Source organism: Anomaloglossus baeobatrachus, chromosome 2 (assembly GCF_048569485.1).
Source record: "Anomaloglossus baeobatrachus isolate aAnoBae1 chromosome 2, aAnoBae1.hap1, whole genome shotgun sequence".
In the NCBI taxonomy this organism is placed as follows: Eukaryota; Metazoa; Chordata; class Amphibia; order Anura; family Aromobatidae; genus Anomaloglossus; species Anomaloglossus baeobatrachus.
The window spans coordinates 180,515,352-180,539,076 of record NC_134354.1 but is presented as its reverse complement, the minus strand read 5'-3'; the positions used below and the strand labels follow the sequence as shown (position 1 = coordinate 180,539,076).

Below are 23,725 nucleotides of genomic sequence, written 5' to 3'. Positions count from 1 at the left end.
CAAAAATGTATACACTAAGTACCCTGTTATTAAGCACTTGCAATTTATTTATTTATAGTCAGGGTATTTTTCATGCAATTTTTCTCTTTGGTTTTTTTATAGTTTGGTGTCATCAGCAAAGACTGACACTTTACTATCAATCCCATCCACAAGGTCATTAATAAAGAGATTAAAAAGAATCGGTCCTAGCATCGATCCCTGCGGTGCCCCACTGCTGACTATAGCCCATTTAGAGAATGTATCATTTATGACTACTCTTTGTTTCCTATCTTTTAGCCAATTCCTTACCCAGTTGCATATAGTTTCCCCTAGTCCTTGCTTCTGGAGCTTTAGTATAAGGCTATTGTGTGGTACAGTATCAAATGCCTTTGCAAAGTCCCATGAAATCACATCAGCTGCATTACCAATATCCAGGTTTGCACTTACCCCCTCATAGAATCCCAACAGGTTGGTTAGACACGACTTATCTTTCATGAATCCATGCTTGTCATATCTTTAAATTCGTCAAGAGCTGGATATTGACTAAAAGGGCCACTTAATATGGTGGTTTCCTAAAAAGAGCCACTCCTTGGCTAGGTCCTTCCCGGAGGATATCTGGCTTATTTCCGTGTCGAGACTCCTAACAGAGGCTCCATGGATCTTTTTGAAATAAATGAGCAGCGTCAGAGGATGATCTCATTTACCTCTCAGCTGCCATCACCCCCCCGACACTGGATTTAGGCTCAGTGCACATGACCCCGGAGTTTCGGTCATGCGCACTATGAAGTCAGGTGTATGCGTCCTAGCTTCAAACTGAAGTAGAGCGCATGACCGAAACTCCGGGGTCATGTGCACTAAGCCGAAATCCAGTGTCGGGCGGTGATGGTGGTGGAGAGGTGAGATCATCCTCTGACGCTTCACATTCATTAGCATGTTGGCAGACCCACAAGGGCGAACTAACATGCTAATGGAGCCGACTAGCCAGGGGAACGAATGCCCATGGAACTGATCCCCTCGCTTACTAGCATACAAAAAAAGATGTTTAGAAATACTTTTTCTAGAGATCTCTTTATCTCTGCTAGTGTATACAGGGACAGTAAGGCAGGGATTAGCAATATGTATCCAGAACTGCTCGTGGTTCTGGGTGTATATTGCACCTGACAGGTTCCCTTTAACAGCCAGCGTTTCGGCCGTAGGAGTTAACCTGCATCATTCCACCTGCCAATTGGCGCCTCCATGACAGCCAGAGACCTGCTGCAGACCCCTGTGCCTGTCACGTTTATAGGAGATTGTGATTTGCGCTATACATAAGTGTTGATGCACTGGTATGTATAGCTCAAGCAATAAGATGATTGCAACGTCAAGCTAAACACAGTACAATATAAAAAAAAACAAAAAACCCCAACACTATACTTGTCCAGCACCTGCATGCTCTTCCTGACCTGGGGAATCACACTGCAAGCTCAGTTTTACCATTAGGTACAAGGTAAACAAACAAGAAACAATTGTGACATTACACTTGGAAAGTTTTCAAGATAAAATGAAGAGTCTTGAAAAGTTCAAATTTTCCCAAACAACAAAGCCCTAATAGTTATTTGGGGAAATAAAGGTTATGGGTCTTGGAAGATGGAGACGACAAAGCTGAAAATCTCCTGTGAAGATCTGAACATAACAGGAGGCTGTGAGCGGGGTGCTGCCTGTGCCTATTCCCCACTGTGTACATTAGCACGCGTGTAATGACAAGCAATGAGCCGCTATCATTACACAGCAGCTCTGATGATAATGGAGGCTCCTCACAGATCCGGCCACATGGGCTGAGGGCATACACAACACGCGCATGCGCACTAGCTGCTCCTCCGCCGACCCTCGCACGCCTGACGGTGAACGTTAGTAACGGAAAACCTGTGCAGAGTCGGTGTGATATACCGGGGGGGCGCCTGTATGAGGCGGCGGAGGAGGCAGCATGGCGGAGAACTGTACTTGGTTCGGAGCTCAGCCCAGCAGCAGCAGCTCCCAATGCGTGAGTACGGCGTGCGCGCTCCCGCCCCTTCTACAGGGCACGGCGTTAACCCTGCACGCACTGGCATGGCCTCCTCTTCCTGTAACCCCTGCGCTGCCTGCTGCATTATCCTTGGCAGGCGTGGGCCTCAGTCAGGGCCCGGAGCTGCCCACTCCGTGTGTGGTGCTCAGTCACCATCCCTGCCTGTATCCCCTGACAGGACGGTCCTGGCTTTCCTGTGTGTATCCCCCCCATGACTTTCCTGTGTGTATCCCCCCCATGACTTTCCTGTGTGTATCCCCCCCATGACTTTCCTGTGTGTATCCCCCCCATGACTTTCCTGTGTGTATCCCCCCATGACTTTCCTGTGTGTATCCCCCCCATGACTTTCCTGTGTGTATCCCCCCCATGACTTTCCTGTGTGTATCCCCCCCATGACTTTCCTGTGTGTATCCCCCCCATGACTTTCCTGTGTGTATCCCCCCCATGACTTTCCTGTGTGTATCCCCCCCATGACTTTCCTGTGTGTATCCCCCCATGACTTTCCTGTGTGTATCCCCCCCATGACTTTCCTGTGTGTATCCCCCCCATGACTTTCCTGTGTGTATCCCCCCCATGACTTTCCTGTGTGTATCCCCCCCATGACTTTCCTGTGTGTATCCCCCCCATGACTTTCCTGTGTGTATCCCCCCCATGACTTTCCTGTGTGTATCCCCCCCCCCATGACTTTCCTGTGTGTATCCCCCCCCCCATGACTTTCCTGTGTGTATCCCCCCCCCCATGACTTTCCTGTGTGTATCCCCCCCCCCCATGACTTTCCTGTGTGTATCCCCCCCCCCATGACTTTCCTGTGTGTATCTCCCCCCCCATGACTTTCCTGTGTGTATCCCCCCCCCCATGACTTTCCTGTGTGTATCCCCCCCCATGACTTTCCTGTGTATCCCCCCCCCCCATGACTTTCCTGTGTGTATCCCCCCCCATGACTTTCCTGTGTGTATCCCCCCCCCATGACTTTCCTGTGTGTATCCCCCCCCCCATGACTTTCCTGTGTGTATCCCCCCCCCCATGACTTTCCTGTGTGTATCCCCCCCCCCATGACTTTCCTGTGTGTATCCCCCCCCCCATGACTTTCCTGTGTGTATCCCCCCCCCATGACTTTCCTGTGTGTATCCCCCCCCCATGACTTTCCTGTGTGTATCCTCCCCCCCATGACTTTCCTGTGTGTATCCCCCCCCCATGACTTTCCTGTGTGTATCCCCCCCCCATGACTTTCCTGTGTGTATCCCCCCCCCATGACTTTCCTGTGTGTATCCCCCCCCCATGACTTTCCTGTGTGTATCCCCCCCCATGACTTTCCTGTGTGTATCCCCCCCCCATGACTTTCCTGTGTGTATCCCCCCCCCATGACTTTCCTGTGTGTATCCCCCCCCATGACTTTCCTGTGTGTATCCCCCCCCCATGACTTTCCTGTGTGTATCCCCCCCCCATGACTTTCCTGTGTGTATCCCCCCCCCATGACTTTCCTGTGTGTATCCCCCCCCCATGACTTTCCTGTGTGTATCCCCCCCCCATGACTTTCCTGTGTGTATCCCCCCCCCATGACTTTCCTGTGTGTATCCCCCCCCCATGACTTTCCTGTGTGTATCCCCCCCCCCATGACTTTCCTGTGTGTATTCCCCCCCCCCCCCCCCAATGACTTTCCTGTGACCCCAGACCCCGACTCCACAGGTCAGGACGGGGACGGCGATACCAAACTTGTATGGCTTTTTGTCCGTATTCCCAAACACTGAGCCGCTCTCCATTTTGACCCCTGGCGCGGGCGCGGGTCGTGCTTTGCTGGGGAGCTGAATGATGTTTTCTCACCAATTTGGGGAATATGTGACATTTTCATCGGCTTTTATTGTAGCTTTTTAGGGTGGTGTAAATAAGAAAAATGCCTATTTTCTTTTTATGGCATTTACGATATTAGTTATTTCAGTTTTTATTTTGATAGACCGGGCTTCTAGACGCAGCAAATACCAAATGTTTTTTTAATTTTTTTTACTTTTTTTTTTTTTTTTTTTTTTTTTTTTAGCAAGGGGAAATGTGACGCCCTGGGCAAGCCAGGGGTCACAGGTCACAACATCACATGCACCCCACATTCCCTGCAGTTACACCAAGGCTAACCCAAAATCCTTGTTGCCTTCCTCCAGGGGCTGATGTCCACACCAGGGGGTGGGCCAGGCGGTTGGCTCCGCCCACCGAGGAGTTCACAGCCCTGGAGGCGGGAAGAACCAGGCAGATCAGTGAGGGAAGTGAAAGTAGAAGGAAGTAAAGTGGTAGAGGAGCAAAGGAGAGAAGCTGAAGTGAAAAGAAAGGAACAGTTAAGCAAGCCTGAAGTTGGTCCGGGTGTGTGCCCCGGACTGTGACCGCAAGGTCAGCAGACGGCGGTGATAGTCTGCAGGGGGACTGCTTGGAGGTTGCTGGAAGGACCGCGGACGGGTAGTGACCCGGCGGTACCGGAGCAGTATACGAAGAACAGTCAGCACCAGGGCAGGGGCCTTTCGGATCCCGGCAAGGCTAGGAGTCGCCATAATTTGCCAAATCCGTCAGTGAAGGGGACGTCTGTCTCCTAACAACCAAGTCCCGATTGAAGGCAACAGTCCGACCGTGAAGGGGAGACACCGCCACTGCCAGGGCACCAGTTTCCCAGGGCCAGCGCCTGCGGGCAAAGTAGGGCTCCTTCGGCCCAGATTGAAGCCGAGGAGTGGGTAACCGGTGGGAACCCATCGCTACCAAAAAGACTTTACATAGGTGCAGGGAAGAGACCGTCACCGCTAACTGCAGGGAACCGCAGCACCGTAACCGTCCGAGGGACCCGTCCAACCAGCCGTTTGTTTACCGAGAACTGTGTCGTGTTTACTGGCTGAGTGAGTACCTCCGTGCCGTGCGGCACAGCGCTGCCCCTGCGCCCCTGCACCTCCACAGGCCCCATACCCGCCTGTCCACCATTCCAACCCCATCACTGGGCCCCGGGAGCACCAAAACCCCTACCCACGGAGGGACAAATCAACAACTGGCTGCTCCATACCACCACTCCCGGGATCCCCACACAGAGCAGCGGTGGTGTCCACTTAATCACCACAACCGTGGGTGGTGTCACGGACAATAAACTATCCCAAAACCCAATCCCCTTTCACTCACGGGCGAGGAGCGCCGCTCGAGTCTCCGGGATCCGGCCCATCGCTCGAGCCACCGAGCAGCGGCAGCAGCAGCAGGCCGCAGCAGCCGCAGCGGCAGCCGGACCCAAGCAGAGGGAGAGCGCGGCGTCCCCTCCTTCGCCCGCGACAGAAACATAAATTTTTACTTTATTTTTATAAGTCATTTTAGATGACTTATACCTGCGGTCATCAGATTGCTTCTACTATACACTTCAATAACGCAGTATCAACAAACCAAAATGGTAGCAACAGAGGCCTACAGCAGACCCCCAGCTGCCATGGGAACCCCGCTGTCTTGTCGCATTTGCTCCATTAAAATGCAGATGTCGGAGAATGACAGCAGCATTTAAATGGTTAACAACAGTTTCCGATGCCGGTGATGTAATCCAGCCAGCCTCTGCCTCCTGTGGGGAGTTCAGCTCCTGAGGCTGTTCCAGCGCATTTTGTGCATTAATTTGCCCTCTAATACACCTTAGACCGCTGACTGAAGTGCTGCTCACCTTCATGCCAGAATCAGCTCTCACTGCATTCATGTAAAGTGAACCAGATTTCTCAATCCAAATTATATACAATAGACTTGATGAGACTAGTATAATTACACTGAAACTCCATGTCTGAATGGATATATAATCCAATGTCTTGAGTTCAAAGCTGGGCTCAAAATGCTTCTTTTAATTTCAAGCATGAAAACTACTTCCAAAATGGCGTATGCAGCCATTCTGATATGCGTTTTCAAAGTACGGTAAGTACAACGGCCTCATAAGATCCAATAGATCTCTTTAATAATTTATACAATTTGCATTGTGAAATCTGGCGTTGCATCTGTCAGCTGACGCAGCGTTGCATCCACCTGGCGGATGGAACACTGCATATAGCGTTTTTCTGCGCTTGGCGGAGTGTCAAAAAAACGCAACCTGCAGGATTCCGTCGGCGTCCGTTGTTTTTATAATGGACGCCTATGGTGGCGAATTCAGTTAGAATCCGTCATTTGACGGATTCCGTTAACGCAACCTTCTTTACTCAACTGCGCATGCTCAGATGTGTAAAGTCAAGAAAAAAAAAACTATAACGGATTGTGTTATTTTGTACGATCCGTAGCATCCGTTGTGCCACTATATGCAATGCATCCGTTGCATCTGTCACACAACGCAATGCAACGGATGCCGTCCAACGCAAGTGTGAAAGTAGCCTAATACACTCACAGCAGGATAAGGCTATGTGCGCACGTTGCGTAAATACATGCAGTTACGCTGCGCTTTGTAGCGCAGCGTAACTGCATGCGTCCTGCGTCCCCTGCACAGTCTATGGAAATTGTGCAGGAGCCGTGCGCACGTGGCGTCTTAGAGCGCAGCGCTTCGGCTGCTGCCCGAAGCGCTGCGTTCTAAGAAGTGACATGTCACTTCTTCCGTGCGCTTTGCCAGCAGCCCCTGCTCTGTCTATGGCAGGAGCTGCAGGCAGAGCGCATGGAATCGGCTTTTTTTTTTTTTCTCTACGGACATTTTCTGCAGCGATTTGAAGCGCACGTGTGCTCTTCAGATCGCTGCAGAAATTTCTGCAGGGCTAGTACGCAACGTGCGCACATAGCCTAAAGCAGCGGTGAACTGCCCAGGCTAAAAAACGAATGCACTACGTACCAGGGTGTAACCAGACCCCCAATAGATGGCAGTATCACAGGTGCAAGAGGAGAAAATCACTCACACAACTCCAGAATATGGAGGGGGTGATCGCTGGATGATAAACTTACACAACAGTGGCTTGCATAGGGCGCCGTTCACACTTACAGGCGCATAGTAACCCACTCAGCAGCCTATTACACGCCCATACTATTCGATCAGACGGGCTGCCCGGTACTTATGTGCACCATAAAGGCACGGGGATTCCATTATGCAAGTCCAAACATAAAGGGGCCTGGCTGCACCCTGTATAAATGTTATGTGCAAAAAAATATATATACAAAATATCTGAGGTATTAGTTGATATTATGGCCAAAATAATGGTAGCCTAGAAACCATGTCACGGTTCCTCATACTTGTAGGTCCCTACAGTAATATATATATATATATATATATATATATATATATATATATATATATATATATATATATATATATATATAACAACAAAAAGAGGACTAAATATCCTCCACAATTATCCTCCAAAAGTACGGCTAATACAAGCTGCTCATGGGCTGCGTTGCCTTAGCAGCTGTACACCCAGAATGACCTTACATTTCTTCATTTCCCTTGTCAGATCAGGTGGGATCATGAACTTTGAGCGTCTTTTTAACTATTTTACTAATTGAACAATTTTCCACTTTGATATAAAATATATATATATATATATATATATATAAAAAAAATTATGATCCCACACCCATATAGTTTTGTTTTATAAAATAATTAGTACTTTTGTGTAATTTTTGTATCAATCTTTAACATTTAGTAATAAAAAGTAAAAAAAAAAACCACTTGTAGCTGAAAATCTGACCCAAGCAGAGTCAGATGCACCAGCTAAAAATGAAGGCAAAAGATAAAGATGTGCAGAGTTCCAGTATTATATTTCTCTGTAGGTGTATATACTTTAACAAAATTAACAGAGTGCACCCAAATGATTGCGTTATTTTAAAACCACAAACTGGGATGTTCCCGCCCTCCCTGGGTGCAGCGCTCGCTCCCTTCCGCTGCTCCGGTCTGTATGTTGGCTACAACAATGACGTCACCCCTGAGAGCAGCAGTCTGCAGAGCTCAGTGTTTGGCAGCAGCGATGATGTGGGCTGTGGTTGTGATGTCACCAATCTTGGGCACCACTTTAATAAAAGTGAAAAACACCTTTATACCCCCATAGACATTAGATTGACGTCAACCAAAACCAATATTGGCGTACCAGTTAATATGTGGGGCTCACGACTTCTCACGAAAGATAATGCCGAGGGGAGAGAAGGAGTCAATTTCTTGAGTTTCATCTGGTGATCCTATTGTTTAGTGCAGAGATAAGGGTACTTTACACGCTGCGACATCGCTAACGATATATCGTCGGGGTCTCGGTGTTTGTGACGCACATCCGGCGTCGTTAGCGATATCGCAGCATATAACACCTCTGAGCGACCTAAAATGATCACAAAAGAGATAAAAATCGTTGGTATTGGAGAGGTCGCTCCAACACCAAAAATCGTTGACAGGTGAGTAGCGAGGTTGTTTGTCGTTCCTGCGGCAGCACACATCGCTATATGTGACACCGCAGGAACGAGGAAACTCACCGTACCTGCGTCCTCCGGCAATGAGGAAGGAAGGAGGTGGGCGGGATGTTCGTCCCGCTCATCTCCACCCCTCCTTTGCTATTGCGCGGCCACTTAGTGACGTCGCTATGACGCCGAACTAACCGCTCCTTAGAAAGGAGGTGGTTCGCCGGTCACAGCGACGTCACTAGGCAGGTAAGTAGCATGACTGGTGTAAGCGATGTTGTGCACCACGGGCAGCGATTTGCCCGTGTCGCACAACTGACGGGGGCGGGTACGCTCGCTAGCGATATCGGTACCGATATCGCAGCGTGTAAAGTACCCTATAATCTACCCCCAGAGGAATATGTCAGCGGATCTGTCATAGAGAGCACGGGCGCTTGTCTGACATGGAGGGCATTGGGAGAGATAGCTATTGACTGAGAAATAGTACTGCAGATTGGTATCCAGTATGTATGGCGGCTTCTGGTTGTGAAATTATGTACAGGCATAGTTAGAAGAACAAACTGACATCCACAAAAATCAAATCTTTTTTTCACATTTCAGCCTTGTTGCAGCTTCAGGGTTTGTTCACATCTTGTTCCCTGTCTTCCAATGTGAGTTCTGCGCCTTCCTCTTGCCTGATATGATAGTATCCTAATATGACTCCCCCCTGATGAAGCTATCGCAGCACACAGCTATTTTACCCTGGCAAAACGCGCGTCGGCGAGATCAGGTGCATCCTCTGCATGAGACATTCAGTTGTCCTCTACCAACAAGTAACTTGCATTTTAGCATTCGGCACCTTATTGCGGTATGATCACCTGGAAGCTCGTGGTGTTTGATAGAGATATCTTTTTAATCTTGGGATGCTGATATTTGTACGGATACCTTATTGCCTTTTATTTTTGCATTGATTTTCTTTGTTTAATCTCAGCACTTGCACTTCTCGCATTTGGCAATCCATTGGTATAGATTATATTGAACAAGGTTGACTCCTTGCTCTTAATTCACCAGTACCCTCATGTGAACATTTATAACCCAAAGGGGTTATTTGTATACCCCAATCGGTGCCTTATATGCATCTCTAGTGACCTCATAACAGTCTGTGATCCCTCTTCATGCTTGTTTTTTTTTTGTGTTTTTAATACAACCATTTTTGTCATCCTTTCCACTAAGTGAAGTTTTTGTATAACGAATAAAAATGTATTGATTAATTTTTGACACAATAGTACTTCTCTTGTTTTTCTACATTGTTCAGGAGCTTGTGTGGGCAATGGATTAACCCTATATAGGGCGTCCACATGCCGTAATGTGTTATATGGTTATGACAAGTTTTGTTTCCAATAGTATCCTAATATGCTAGTAATTTATGACGTACCTGTCATGTAAAAAAAACAAAATACTGTCTGTATGGTCTTTACGGAAATCCTATATACTCACCTGTACTTTATGTACCCCTTTGCCCCTTGTTTTCTTGTCTCGTATTGCAGTGTGTGTCTTTTTATAGTCCTTGTCTTTCTTATATTAATGGATAATAAGATGTGTGCCCTGATATATGGCTTTTTGCTATAGTCCACATGCTTGTGGGGCATATTCATGATATTTTTCTTTGTATGCTTTGGAAATAATTTAATAAAATTTTAGTTATAAAAAAAACAAAACAAAATGCTGTTATCCACAGATAAGGGGTTAGTCTGCAATGTAGCAGCGTTCTGATGCCATGCGGCCGCCACACTGAGAGCCCTACTTGCTGGGAGGAAAAGATCTTTATTCCTCCCGGCAGCCTCGGGCTTTGTCATAGAGGCAGAATTGGTGCGGTTTCATCCACCGCCAGTGCATAGTGAGGGGCGGCTGGAATCGCCCCCTGGCACTGACTGACAGCCGGCTCTGTATGATGCAGTGTTTTTTGCTAGTCTCCTTGAATCTTTCTTTCCATGTAATCTTTCTGAACAGATCCCTAAAATGTTTAGCCCATCAGTCTTGTAGTTTACTAGTAGTTTTATCAGTATTCTCATTATTTTCCAATTACATAAAGTACATCGATAAGGGTTCCCTCACATTTGCGTATAACTCGGGCGAGTGCTATCCATTGTATTATAACACTCTCTCCAATATTATACTATGGGGCAGTGGTGGATAGAGTTGTTTTTTTTTTCTTCTTCTAATACTGAGTCGGCATGAGAAAAAAACCCACTGCATGCTGCAATTTGCAGTGTATTTTGGACGGTTCGCACCCATACAAATTATTATTATTATTATTATTTATTATTATAGCGCCATTTATTCCATGGCACTTTACAAGTGAAAGAGGGTATACGTACAACAATCATTAAGGCTATGTGCCCACGGGACTCTCTATCTGCGGATTTTTCTGCATCAAAATCCGCAGCTTTCCCCCGGAATCCGCACCTTTTCATAGGTGCGGATATTGTGCGGATTTAACGCGGATTTGATGCGGATTTGACGCGGATTTTGTTGCGGCTTTTGTGATTTTTTTTTTTTTTTTTATTCAATTGAATAGGCATAATCCGCACGAAAATCCGCAACAATAATTGACATGCAGATTTTTCCGCACGAAAATTCGCACGATTTCCGCAGCGGAAAAATCCGCAGCGTGGGCACAGCATTTCCCAAATGCCATAGAAATGGCTGGGGAGTAGCTGTGCTGCAGATTTCTGGAAAATCCGCGGCTTTTCCGCGAGAAATCCGCGGCAAAATTCGCGCATTTTCCGCAGCGTGGGCACATAGCCTAACAGTACAAAACAGACTGGTATAGGAGGAGAGAAGACCCTGCCCGCGAGGGCCCACAGTCTACAGGGAATGGGTGATGGTACAATAGGTGAGGACAGAGCTGGTTGCGCAGTGGTGTACTGGACTGAGGGCTATTGTAGGTTGTAGACTTGTTGGAAGAGGTGGGTCTTGAGGTTCCTCTTGAAGCTGTGATGCCCCTGACCTTATCAGGGTGTCACAGGGAACTGCACTTCTTTCTCTCATGGTGCAGAACTCACCCTCCATGGTTCTGGTATCCTAACTCTGGCATTGTTCCCATCAGCACACAAATTCTAACCACACACTGTCAGGCACACCAGTGGGTGGTCTAGCTGGAAAAGGGCCACCCGCCTAGGGGTCAGACAGACTGGTGGGAGGGACAAAGTCAGTTTTAGAGTAGCCCTCAGAGAGTGAGGAGCTGAGGGAGTTGTAGCTCCCTGGGAGACTTTGGTTAGGTCGCAGACGGTGGTCTGGGATCAGAGGAGTCAGAGACCCGGTCGCAGGGTCAATATGAGAATGAGAAGGGACCAATGAAAAGGGTGCCCAGACTTTGGCGGGCTTTGCACACTACGACATCGCAGGTGCGATGTCGGTGGGGTCAAATTGAAAGTGACGCACATCCGGCATCGCATGCGACATCGTACTGTGTAAAGCCTAGATGATACGATTAACGAGCGCAAAATCGTCGTAATCGTATCATCGGTGCAGCGTCGGCGTAATCCATAATTACGCTGATGCGATGGTCCGATATTGTTCCTTGCTCCTGTGGCAGCACACATCGCTGTGTGTGAAGTACCGGCGTCACCGCGGCTTCCGTAGGATATGCGGAAGGAAGGAGGTGGGCGGGATGTTTACATCCTGCTCATCTCCGCCCCTCCGCCGCTATTGGCCGCCTGCCGTGTGACGTCGCTATGACGCCGCACGACCCGCCCCCTTAGGAAGGAGGCGGGTCGCCGGCCACAGCGACGGTCGCAGGGCAGGTGAGTGCGTGTGAAGCTGGCGCGTAGCGATAATTTTCGCTACGCCAGCTATCGCACGATATCGTATCTGCGACGGGGGCGGGGACTATCGCGTGCGACATCGCAGCATCGGCTTGCGATGTCGCAACGTGCAAAGCCCGCCTTAGTTTGGGAGAACGGTCGACACCGGAAAGTCCAGTAACCGGATTGGTACTGAGCACGGCAGGGTACAGGTCCCTAGATCAGGGAGTAGCTTCATGCAACCTGTTAATTCACCTGTTGAGGATAGTCTCTTTATGAACTTTTCCCAAGAGCTCAGAGATCGAAGGCACCAACACAACGAGGGGGATAGGGCTTTCCAACTTATGCGATCTACAGAAATCCCAAGTGTCAGCCATCGAGAGCACAGCTTCCCTATTTAAATATAGGGAGCGGGACCCCGACAGCTTCAGGCCAAGGGGTCACTCAGAAACATCTATCTACATGTGTATGGGGGCAGGCTCCATCTCCCCTGGGTGCTCCCAACGGCAGTGGCGGTACTCCCCTTACCGTGAACCACGAGCCACAGCAACCCCGGATCCGAGTAGTTTGACTGCTGCAGGGGCGGTACACAAGTCTATGGGTTCTTGCAAAACATCAGACTACACTGATGTCATCCAACTGCAGTCCGATACACTCACTGCCTGACAATAGACAAGATGCAGAAATGAATCTCTCTCGCATGTGAGAATAGGAGCACAGGTGCGGAGAAGGAGAATAGGAGCGCAGTAATGACACTCGGCTCACACTTGCAGCAGAGTTTGAACCGAGTGTCAATAGCATATCACATCCGATGCTCTCGCCTGAGAGAATTATTGGATGCTATATATAAATGTGAGTGAACCCTGATATTGGTTTATCTGTGTATTCGGTTAATTTATACATTTTTGTTGTAGGGTATTTCATTACCATTGTAATTGTCTTTTAGTCAGCTGGACCATGTATGTGCAATGTGTCTTTCAGCTGCTCTCACTTAGGACCATTGCCCACGAGAAAGTACGGTATATATGGCTATAGTGAGGTTCTTCCATTTCCATGTGCAGCTGTTAAAGGGAATCTGTTACTAAGTTCTTGCCTCCTCATTGTAGAGAAGCATCATATAGAGACAGAGACTCTGTCTCCAGGGATGTGTCATTTACTAGGCTGCTTGCTGTAGTTTTGATAAAACCCCTTTTTTATCAGCAGGAGAATCTCAACTGAAGACTACTAAACCTGCTGCCATGTAGCCCCCCCCCATATTCATGAGCTCTGTATAACCTCGCCCCTACCACTGATTGGCAGCTTTTTGGCTATGCACATTGTGCACAGAAAGTTGTTAATCAGTGGTGGAGGCGGGGTTATACAGAACTCAGCATTCAGAGAACTGGTAATCACTTAGTGATTCTATCAAAACTACAACATGCAGCCTTATAACTGATACATCACTGGAATTGGGGCTCTGTCCCTACTCTCTGAGTAGCATTAACTACTGACAGATTCCTTTTAAGTATCCGTCTGGTGTCTTGCATGCAGAGCGATTCTCCTAGAGAAGCAGTGGTTTTGTGGAAATAATATCTGTACATACGGTATATCATATGATGAATCACGCCATGATTTTATGTCCTGACAGATTTGTGTGGAAACTGACAGAAGAACTTTATATGCCGTCATATACAATGGAGATACAGTCAAGATACTCTGCACTAGAATAAGATACCTGTTATGTTTCCTTACAAAAAAGGCCAGGAAGATTTCTTAATGTATACATCCAGTGAAAGGCTGTATGTTAGACTGAAGCCTAACATACATATTGTATATGCACAGAGCCAGTATATAACTGGAATGTCTAAATGTACCCTTAGAGATTTGGCTAGGTTCACACTTCCGTTAAATTGTATCAGTCACAATCCGCTGCTCTGGTAAACAACAGAATCCGTTTAGCGGATTCCGTTGTTCCCATAGACTTGTATGAGCGGCGGATTATGACTGATGATACTGCGTTGCGCCCTCCGCCCGACTGATCAGTCGTGGAACGACTGACAGCCGGGCGAGAGGAACGCAGCCTGTAACGTTTTTTTGAGCAGTGCAATCCGTCGGATTTCTCTGCGGATGCTCTCTGGCTTCCTGCACACGTCACCAGCTTTGCTTGGTTACCCGATATTTACCCTGGTTACGGTGCAAGGAGCCAAGCGGTGTACGCCCGTAACCAAGGTAAATATCGAAATATCGGGTAACCAAGGTAAACCATCGGGTGCTTTGCGTGCAGGGAGCCGACACTTCCCCGCTCGGCCCCGCCCCCTCCCGCGCTCCGCACATGTACACACACACACACCGCAGCACTGCCACTGACATCCTCAGCGCTTGGCCCCGCTCGGCTCCGCCCCCTCCCGCACTCCGCATGTGTACACACACACACACACTCACCTGTCCCCAGCCATGCAGACCGCAGCACTGCCACTGACATCCTCAGCGCTCGGCTCCGCCCCCCCGCTCGGCTTCGCCCCCTCCCGCACACAACGGAGTCCGACAATGAAATTCTTTTCATTGTCATCCATTGTACAACGCATCAGTCACATGCGTCAAGCAAAGCATGTGACTGATACAAAACAACGGAAGTGTGAACTTAGCGTAACACCTTTCCCCTGAACCAATTTTCATGTTTACATTTGATTTTCCCTCCGCTTGTTTCAAGAACTATAACTTTTTATTATTTTTTTCCCATCAACATAGCCATATGAGGCCTAGTTTTTTTTTGTGCGACAAGTTGTGATTTTGAATGACACCAACACATTTTACCATAGTCTACTGAAAAATGGGCAAAAAAAATACAATTGCAATAAAAAGGTGAAAAAAATTGACATTGTGCAATTTTTTTGGCAGGGTTTCATTTTTACAGTATTCAATGTATATAGAAACATGATTCTTCAGGTTAGTATGATTACTATGAAACCAAATGTGGTTTGTTTCTCCATTTTTATATAATGTTTTTATTTTTACATCAACAGAGCTGTGTGAGGGCTTGTTTTTAGTGTGGTGAGCTGTTTGATTAATTTCAACTTGGGGTATCTGAGGTTTTCAATTCTGACCAGAGATTGACAGAAGGATTTAACTTGGTAATGTCGCGGGCGGAGGTGCCGCGCTCGCTACGCTCGGGTCTGGGGCTGCTGCTGACGGTGGCTCGAGCAGTGGGCTGGACCCGGGGACTCTAGCAGCGCTCCTCGCCCATGAGTGAAAAGGGGTGGGTTGTTTGGGGGGATAGTTCGTGACGGCACCCACGGGTCGTGGTGATAATGGGCACCACCGCTGCTGGTGACGGGGATCCCGGGAGCGATGGCAGGGAGCAGCTAGGATGTTGGTTCCCCCTCTGTGGGTAGGGGTTGGTGATCCCGGGGCCCGGTGGTGGTACGGGGAGGCAGGAAGGCCGGGGTGCAGGGTTGCAGGGGCAGCGCGGCGTGGTGCCGGATGGCACTGTTGTACTCACTCAGGCACAGATTCACAGAGTCTCTGGTAAACCAAACGGCTGGATGGACGGGTCCCGCAGCCGGCTGCAGTGTCTTTGCTCTCCCCGGACAGGTTGATGGTGGCTGTCTTTCCCTGCACCGCTGTAGAATGTATTGACTCCGATGGTTTCCCACTGGTAGTCCGCTCCCCGGCGTGTATGTACCGAAGGAGCCCGTGTTGCCCGCAGGCGCTGGCCCTTGGATCTCTAGCCTATGGCGGTGGCTTTTTATCCTCACTGTATGGACAGTTGCCTTCTGTCGGGTCTTGGGTGTGAGGGAACCCCTGAGGTCACGGTCACTATCTGATTTGACTGTTGTCGGCGGTTCCCAGCCTGGTCGGGGTCTGATGGCCCTGCCTTTGTGCTTGGTTCAGATCTGCTCCCCTGCTCGGTACCGGCGGGCCACCGCCTGTCCCCGGTCCTACGGTTCCGCTGACCTGTGCCAACTCCTGCAGACGGCCACCACCGTCTGCCGACCTTGCTGACAGTGCTTGGGCTCCTACCCAGACACTAACAGTTTCTCTCCTGTCACTTTCAACTCCAAAACTGAACTCCACTCCACTCCAAACTGAACTAACTGCTTTTTCCCGCCTCCAGGCCTGTGAACTCCTCGGTGGGTGGGGCCAACCGCCTGGCTCCGCCCCACCTGGTGTGGACATCAGACCCTGGAGGAGGCAACAAGGATTTTGTTTGACTGATGTTGACTATCCAGGGGAGGGGGTGTGTGTGATGTTATGTTTGTGATTACCAGGCTAGTCCAGGGTGTCACATTAACAGCTGTGGGCAGATCGCTGATCCTCCCCCCAAGTACCCCCACTGCCCCCCGCTGATAAGATCAGCCATAATGTGTCGGAAAAGATGCGGGTTCAGCATGTGAGCCCACATCAAAGGCAGGGACACGATCTAGGCAATACCAGTATGTCCATGGTCATGAAGGGATTAATCCTCACCAAATTCTCAATTCCATTTGCTGAAATGCAGCCCTAAACTTGCAAGGAACCTCCAACATGTTTCACTGTGGCCTTGAGCTGTTTAGTTCTCCAAGATGTTTGAAACAACTTCCCTGCTGAGTTCCTTTACAAACTGTGCACGTGTACCTAGCAGAATTGATGCTTTGGTGCAGTTTTGAAGCCAAAGCGTGGTCTGGTCGCATCAAATCTTAGTAAGTTTGCTTAGTAACCCGATGTGTACCCTGGCTACGAGTGCAGGGAGCCAGCGCTAAGCGGGGTGCGCTGGTAACCAGTGTAAATATCAGGTAACCAAGTAAAGGATTTTGCTTAGTTACCCGATATTTACCTTAGTTACCAAGTGCAGCATCGCTTCCATGCGTCGCTGATGGCTGGGGGCTGGTCACTGGTCGCTGGTGAGATCTGCCTGATTGATAGCTCACCAGCGACCATGTAGCGATGCAACAGCGATCCTGACCAGGTCATATCGTGGTCGGAATCGCTGGTACGTCGTTTAGTGAGACGGTACCCTTAGGATTTGTTCTTTTTTTTTTTGCAAGCAACTGCTAAACAGATAAACTTTATGTTTTTGCTGATTATATATCTTTATAGCGTCCATTACATGCCATAAAGACTTGGATTTGTTCACGGAACAAATATGCTTGCATCACAGTAATGCTAAGTCATCAATGCTGGATAAAGCACTTTATTACCATCAACATTTGTGTATGGAGTGGCTGTAGGTCTGAGGTTTGGTGGACCTTTGGGCTAGTGCACGCTATTCTATCCAGTCATGTTGTTATAATCACAAAGATGATCTGCATCTTTTTATTGTTTAATACTCATACATTGGAATTAATTTATAAACATAATCTGGAGAAGGACTCATTGTTTAAAATAATCATTTGCTTAGAAAAAAAAATCTTTATTTTGTTCTGCCCATTGTTGTGTGACTACCCTAGTGTGATAGCGGATCTGTAAGACTTTATAACATACAAAGCATATATACATGAAGTAATAGAATTTCCTCTCACAATCTTTACGAATTTAAGTTTGCTTTGAAAGATAGATTATATGATAAGTACTCGGTGAGATGGAATCTTTGGTCAAAGAAGTTAAATCCCAATCTTATTATATTAAATCCTTGAGTTAGTGGAGCTACTAGCTGTAAAAATGATTTAATTATATTCTCCGTCTTTTTTTATTCTAATAGTTACGTTTAGCAATTTATGTGTTAAGAGATTCAGTTTAAATTTTCAGCCAAAACTCTACTATAACTTTAGTTTACCTTTTCCTTTAATCATATAGCCTTTCCCGTGCTCCACTTTTTCTATTTCAAAAATTGAATGTTAATTTAACTTTAGATTGTAATTTGTTGTTAAATTTTACTGTGTGAACAATTTTGTTTTGTTTGAACCAAATTTTAAAATAAAAAATATGTAAACAAAGCATATATTATTAAATAAACCAGACCAGATGAAACTCCTGTATCTACTATTAGGCTATGTGTCCACGGGAGAATGTAGCTGCGGATTTTTCTGCATCAAAATCCGCAGCTTTCCCGCAAAATCCGCACCTTTTCAAAGGTGCGGATTTACCGCGGAATTGCCGCGGATTTGATGCGGATTTTGGTGCGGATTTTTTTTTCCCCAATTTTAAAGCCAAAATTCAGATGAAATAATAATAACAATAATTGACATGTTGCAGATTTTTCCGGACGAAAATCCGCACGATTTCCGCTGCGGAAAAATCTGCAGCATGGACACAGCATTTCCAAAATGCCATAGAAATGGCTGGGGAGTAGCTGTGCTGGAGATTTTCGGGAAATCCGCGGCTTTGCCGCACATTTTCCGCAGCGTGGGCACATAGCCTTAGGGTCCGTATCGATATGGCCCAATTTCGCTCATCCAGCCTCAGTAGAGCTCCTCAGTGTCCCCCCTACTGCTGGTGAGCTCTGCTTACACTGCTTAGTAGAAACTGCAGCCATCAGTCAGGCGGGTGAGCAGAGAGTGACTACACACATGAACTCAGGAACTATTGTAAGTTTTAACTGGATTTATAATATGCTAATTTTAAATATTAGGGTTAGACAGCCTACATGGATTTCCAAAGTAAACTCACCAGCATCATCATGATCTATTTATGCATACAGTGTCTATTGTCAAATCTGCTCTAACACAGCTGTGAAGGCACACAGGAAACAGAGACTTGGTTTGTAACAGGAAACCTCACCCTGTATACTATAGTATTTCAGTAACCCCAGGAGTGTACATCACAAATTTGTGCGGGCACTCTTTGATTGCCACTACCTCAAGTTCCCTATAGGTTTCCATAAAACTCGGTACATGAGTCCAGCCCATCCGAGCATCAAATTTCTCCTTATGAGTACTGAACATCCGAGCATGGTTGTGCTCGCTCATCACTACTTGGAACAAATCCGAGGACTTTTCTTTATTTTTTTTATTAAAGAAATTGTCCACTACTTTCACATTGATGGTCTATCCTTAGGATAGGTCATCAATGTCCGACACCTCATCGAGCAGCTGTTCTAGTTGCCAGTGGTGGCAGCAGGCAATCAGAAATGCTCAATTGCGGAGTTTCTCCATCAATTGATAGCGGCCACATCTTGGTTTTGCACATCTGTCTCCCGTTCAAATCAATAGGAGGCGGATGTGCAGCACCCGGCAACTATCAGAAGACACGGCAGCTTCAGAACTGAGCACTTCCATCTGCCTGCTGCTGCCAGCATTGAGAGCAGCTCATTGTCTCGGGTGCGGGGTGTCTTACCCTGGCCGATCATACTTTGATGACTTATTCTAAGAATAGACCATCAATGTAAAAGTAGTGGACAACCTCTTTAAAGAGGTAAGAAGATGTGAAGCTCCTTGTTTAATCTTCCTGCTTGTTGACTCGCCTAGATATTTTTTTCCAGCATTTGGGTCATAAAGTAAGGCCACACCAAGCATTTACTTTTTTTTGCTCGGTGAAATCACAGCGCAATAACAATCATCTTTTGAGAAGAATGTCCAGTGCATTTCTGAGACACTGAACAAATTTCCTTCAGTAATTACATTCCCACGCACTGATTGTCAGCATGAGCAATCATTTCCAACTAGTTCTACAAATAATTAGTGGTTAGAATCTAGGCATTGTCATTTATAAATTAAGGTTGTGAGTTCATATGTGGATAGAAAATGCATTTATGGTATATAATATCCAAGGTCACTTTTAAAAGTAATCTGTCAGCAGGTTTTTGCAGTGTAATTTGAGGACAGCATAAGATAGGCAGGGGTGGGATACAATTTTTTAACAGGTTCTCTGTAAACCCCGCCTATTTGAAAACCCACACCCATTCTGTAACCACACCCATTTTGTTAGCCACAGCCATTTTCACGCAGTTTCCTCAACCAAAAAATACAAGTAATTTAAAGTAAAATCTCCTTCCCCTCCTATACCTTCACTCTCCTGTCCAGTACCAGTTGTTCCAGTCATATTGTACTAAATGGTTTTTCTACAGTTTTTAAAAATGATTACTAAAGGAGCCCTGCTAAAATTGGAATGGGCGACCTTCCCCATAGAGATCCCATCCCATGTGGCTCCTTTCCCACTACAGATCTTATCCCATGTGGCCTTTTTCCCCCTACAGATCTCATCTCATGTGGCTCCTTTCACCCTACAGATCTCATCCCTTTTGGCCTCTTTCCCCTGCAGATCCCATCCCATCATGGCCTCTTTCCCCCTGCAGATCCCATCCCATTATGGCCTCTTTCCCCTGCAGATCTCATCCCATGTGCTCCTTTTCCCCTGCAGATCCTGTCCCATATGGCTCCTTTTCCCGTATAGCTCTCATCTTATGTGGCCCCTCTCCCCATATTGCTCCCATCTTATGTGGCCTCTCCCCATATAGCTCCCATCTTATGTGGCCTCTCCCCATATAGCTCCCATCTTATGTGGTCTCCTTTCCCCATATAGCTCCCATCGTATGTAGCCCCTCTCCCCATATAGCGCTCCCACCTTATGTGGCCTCCTCTCCCCATATAGCTCCCACCTTATGTGGCCCCTCTCCCCATATGGCTCCCATCTTATGTGGCCTCTCCCCATATAGCCACATATAGCTGCCATCTTAAGTGGCCCGTCTCCCTGCATCTTCGGCTCACTGAGCGCTTACCTGCTGCAAGCATCGGCAGCTTCTCCTCTGTCCTCCGTCCTCCTCCGCGGCTCGTCTCTGCACGCTGACGCTGACAGACGGCAGTAGGAGGAGCTACCTCTCCACGCTGCCGTGACCTCTGTAGCGTCAGCATGTCGCTGCATGCCGGGTCAGGGAGCAGACAGGCTCCACTGTACCCGGAAGTGCGGCGCGGAGGTACGGGGATTAATTTGTGTCAGTGTCTTAAAGAGACACTAACACAAATGAATACAGGGAACCGGGTCACCACAGCTGTTTCTTGACAGTTCTGGGAACCGGCTGCTATTTTAACAACCGGTTCTCCAGAACCGGACAGAACCGGCTGAATCCCACCCCTGAAGGTAGGGGTTAAAACAAATAATTCCACATGTGTCACATGTCAGGCTGTGTGCTATTGTTAACTTAAACTGAAGGTTTTATCACCCCAATGATTATCATTGCTGTGACTAGCTGGCATGTGGACATTCGTCCGACCACACCCTGTGCTCTGATAAGCAGCTCACTGTCTATAAACATTCTATTTTAGAGAGCCTGGTGTGGGTGGGGTCAGCTTTCTCAGCTCTACTGCATTGATAAGTCTAAATGCTCTAATTGTGTCAGAATCGCTGCACATAGTAAACTAAGACACCATTGGATTCAGGGTCTCTTTGCCTACATAATGCGCTCTCAGATGAGGTAGCGAAAACCTGCTGACAGATTCCCTTTAATATTTGTAATATAGTAGACTGTTCTATTTCATTCCACCAGGGGTGTTGCAGCACTGTAGTTAAAAATGATCGATGTGTTCCACAGCAGGTCCTCAATGCGCTCCGTGTGCAAGTGTTCATGTTCCCAACATTCCACGTATTCCTGTCTATCGGAAGCAGTGCGGTATCACTGGATCTGTGTGTCTGTTGTGTATGAGATGTGTATGAGATGTGTATGTGTGAGTGCCATCCGGTTGGAAGCAGGGGAGGGCCACTGTTGAGAAGACAACGACCTGCATGGAGCACGCGCTGAGGATCTGTAAGCGACACAGATGTCTGGGGTCTGGTAAGTATGATTCTCCTGGGGGGGGGTCTGCTTTGTTTTTGAGTTGGTAAATTTACCCCCAACCCGCGTTTGCCTGAAAATAAACCTAGTGCATTTTTCAGGGGGAAAAAAATGTGTCTTATTTTCGGGGAAACACGGTAGCAGCTGTCCTGCAAGGAAGCCATATTTGGCTTCATATCTAAGGCTCTGAAGTCTTCCCTATGTTGGGGGTACAATTCTGTCATTGTGCTGCCTGCATAGTTCAGCAAGATTGCATACAGAACACGGGCCTGCAAAAGACTATATTACGTACCGGTAATGGGATTTTCCTGAGTCCACGACAGCACCCACGAGAGAGGGATCCGCCCCCTTCAGGACAGGAAACCTACAGATAAAAAGGGGCGGTCCCCCTCCCTCATCAGTTGGTTGCAGAGACCGGGAGAGGAACCGCCAAAGAATTAGTAAATAACACAGACCAAGCCCAGGACACCGAAGCGTGAGAAAAAACAAACAAAGAAAGGGCAGGGGTGTAAAGGGTGCTGTCGTGGACTCAGGAAAATCCCATTACCGGTACGTAATATAGTCTTTTCCTTTCGTCACGACAGCACCCACGAGAGACTTAGAGAGAAGACACACTGGGGGCGGGATAACCACGTGAAGAGCCAAGCTGCCAAATGGAAGGTCAGTGGAAGAACCAAAGGCCAGCCGGCAGAGCCCGGAAAAGTGGAAGGAGAAGACCAGGCCACAGCCTTACAAAACCGTCGAGGAGACATCCGCCACAGCCACCAAGTAGGAGGCCACCTCCCAGGAGAACGATCCGTCACCGAGGAGGACAGGAGAACAGGCTGCACCACAGACGCGAGGGAAACAGTAGCCCACAGCCATCGGGGCAAGAGAAGGCACGACACCAGAGGAGCACAGCCAGAACCCTGAAAGACAAAAAACAAAAGACCCATCCAGCCGCCAAGGGGCCGCCGAGCGACCCAGGGGGGGGGGACAGCGCTCCCCCAATCAAGGACGCTAAAGGAAGGAAGGGAGAAAGAGCACACGACAGAGAGGGGCTCGAAGGGCGCAAAGGGTAGGGCGCCCAACCCTAGAGCAAGACCCCAAGGAGGAGAGCCGGTATACGGACCGGCTGGCAGCGGCCCCCAGCCAGAAGGAAGCGCACAACCCCTCAGAACCCGCAAGACGGAAGTTAAACAGGGCGCCCAGGGCAGAAACAGGCACCCGGAGGGGACCGACCGAGAGACCCATAACCCTTCCCGATAGGAGAACGGCAGAACAGAGGACAACGGAATACAGCAGATGAGGAGGTAGGAAGGGAGGGCAGGAAGAGCAGCCACAGCCGACCACAAGGTTGGGTGCGGACTGGCGGCCTACAGCGCAGCAAGGACGGGAAGGCAGCAATGCCCCGACAAAAAAAACACACCGGCAAGGGGAGTTCCGTGACGCGGGGGGAAGGAAGGGACTCCGTGACAGGAGGGCTGGCCGGGACGGAAGAACCTAGGGGCGCTCGAACAAGCACGGCACCCAGGAGAGAGAACCAGGGACGGCAGGGCCAGAAGGGAGCAGCAAGGAACACCAGAAGCGAAGCATGAAGCCCGAGGCGCCAGGCCCGGCGCAAGGCCAGGGAGGCACAAGGCGGCAGAGGCGGAAGACCAGAACACAGGCCCCCGCGGTCCAAAGGCCAAGAGGCCCAGAGGCCAAGAGGCCCAGGGGCCAAGAGGCACAGAGGCCAAGAGGCACAGACGCACAGAGCGCCAGACGCACAGAGGGCCAGACGCACAGAGGCACAGAGGGCCAGAGGCACAGAAGCCAAGAGGCCAGGAGGCCAAGAGGCAGGAGACCCAGAGGCCAAGAGGCACAGAGGGCAGAAGGCACAGAGGGCAGGAGGCCAGGAGGTACAGAAGCAGGAGGCACAGAGGCACAGGGCCCGGAGGC

At 48.4% G+C, this 23,725-nt stretch overlaps 1 protein-coding gene across 3 annotated transcripts in view; it reads left to right on the top strand.

Moving 5' to 3' along the window:
• Window positions 1–1,826: 1,826 nt before the first annotated feature.
• The window catches only part of LOC142288327 (uncharacterized), a 936,281-nt gene continuing 914,382 nt past the window's right edge, over window positions 1,827–23,725 (top strand). For all 3 annotated transcript variants that reach the window (XM_075333504.1, XM_075333506.1, XM_075333503.1), the window contains exon 1: window positions 1,827–1,999. In XM_075333504.1, the coding sequence (XP_075189619.1) occupies window positions 1,943–1,999 (57 nt within the window). In that variant the 5' untranslated portion in view covers window positions 1,827–1,942. The remainder of the gene's footprint in view (window positions 2,000–23,725) is intronic.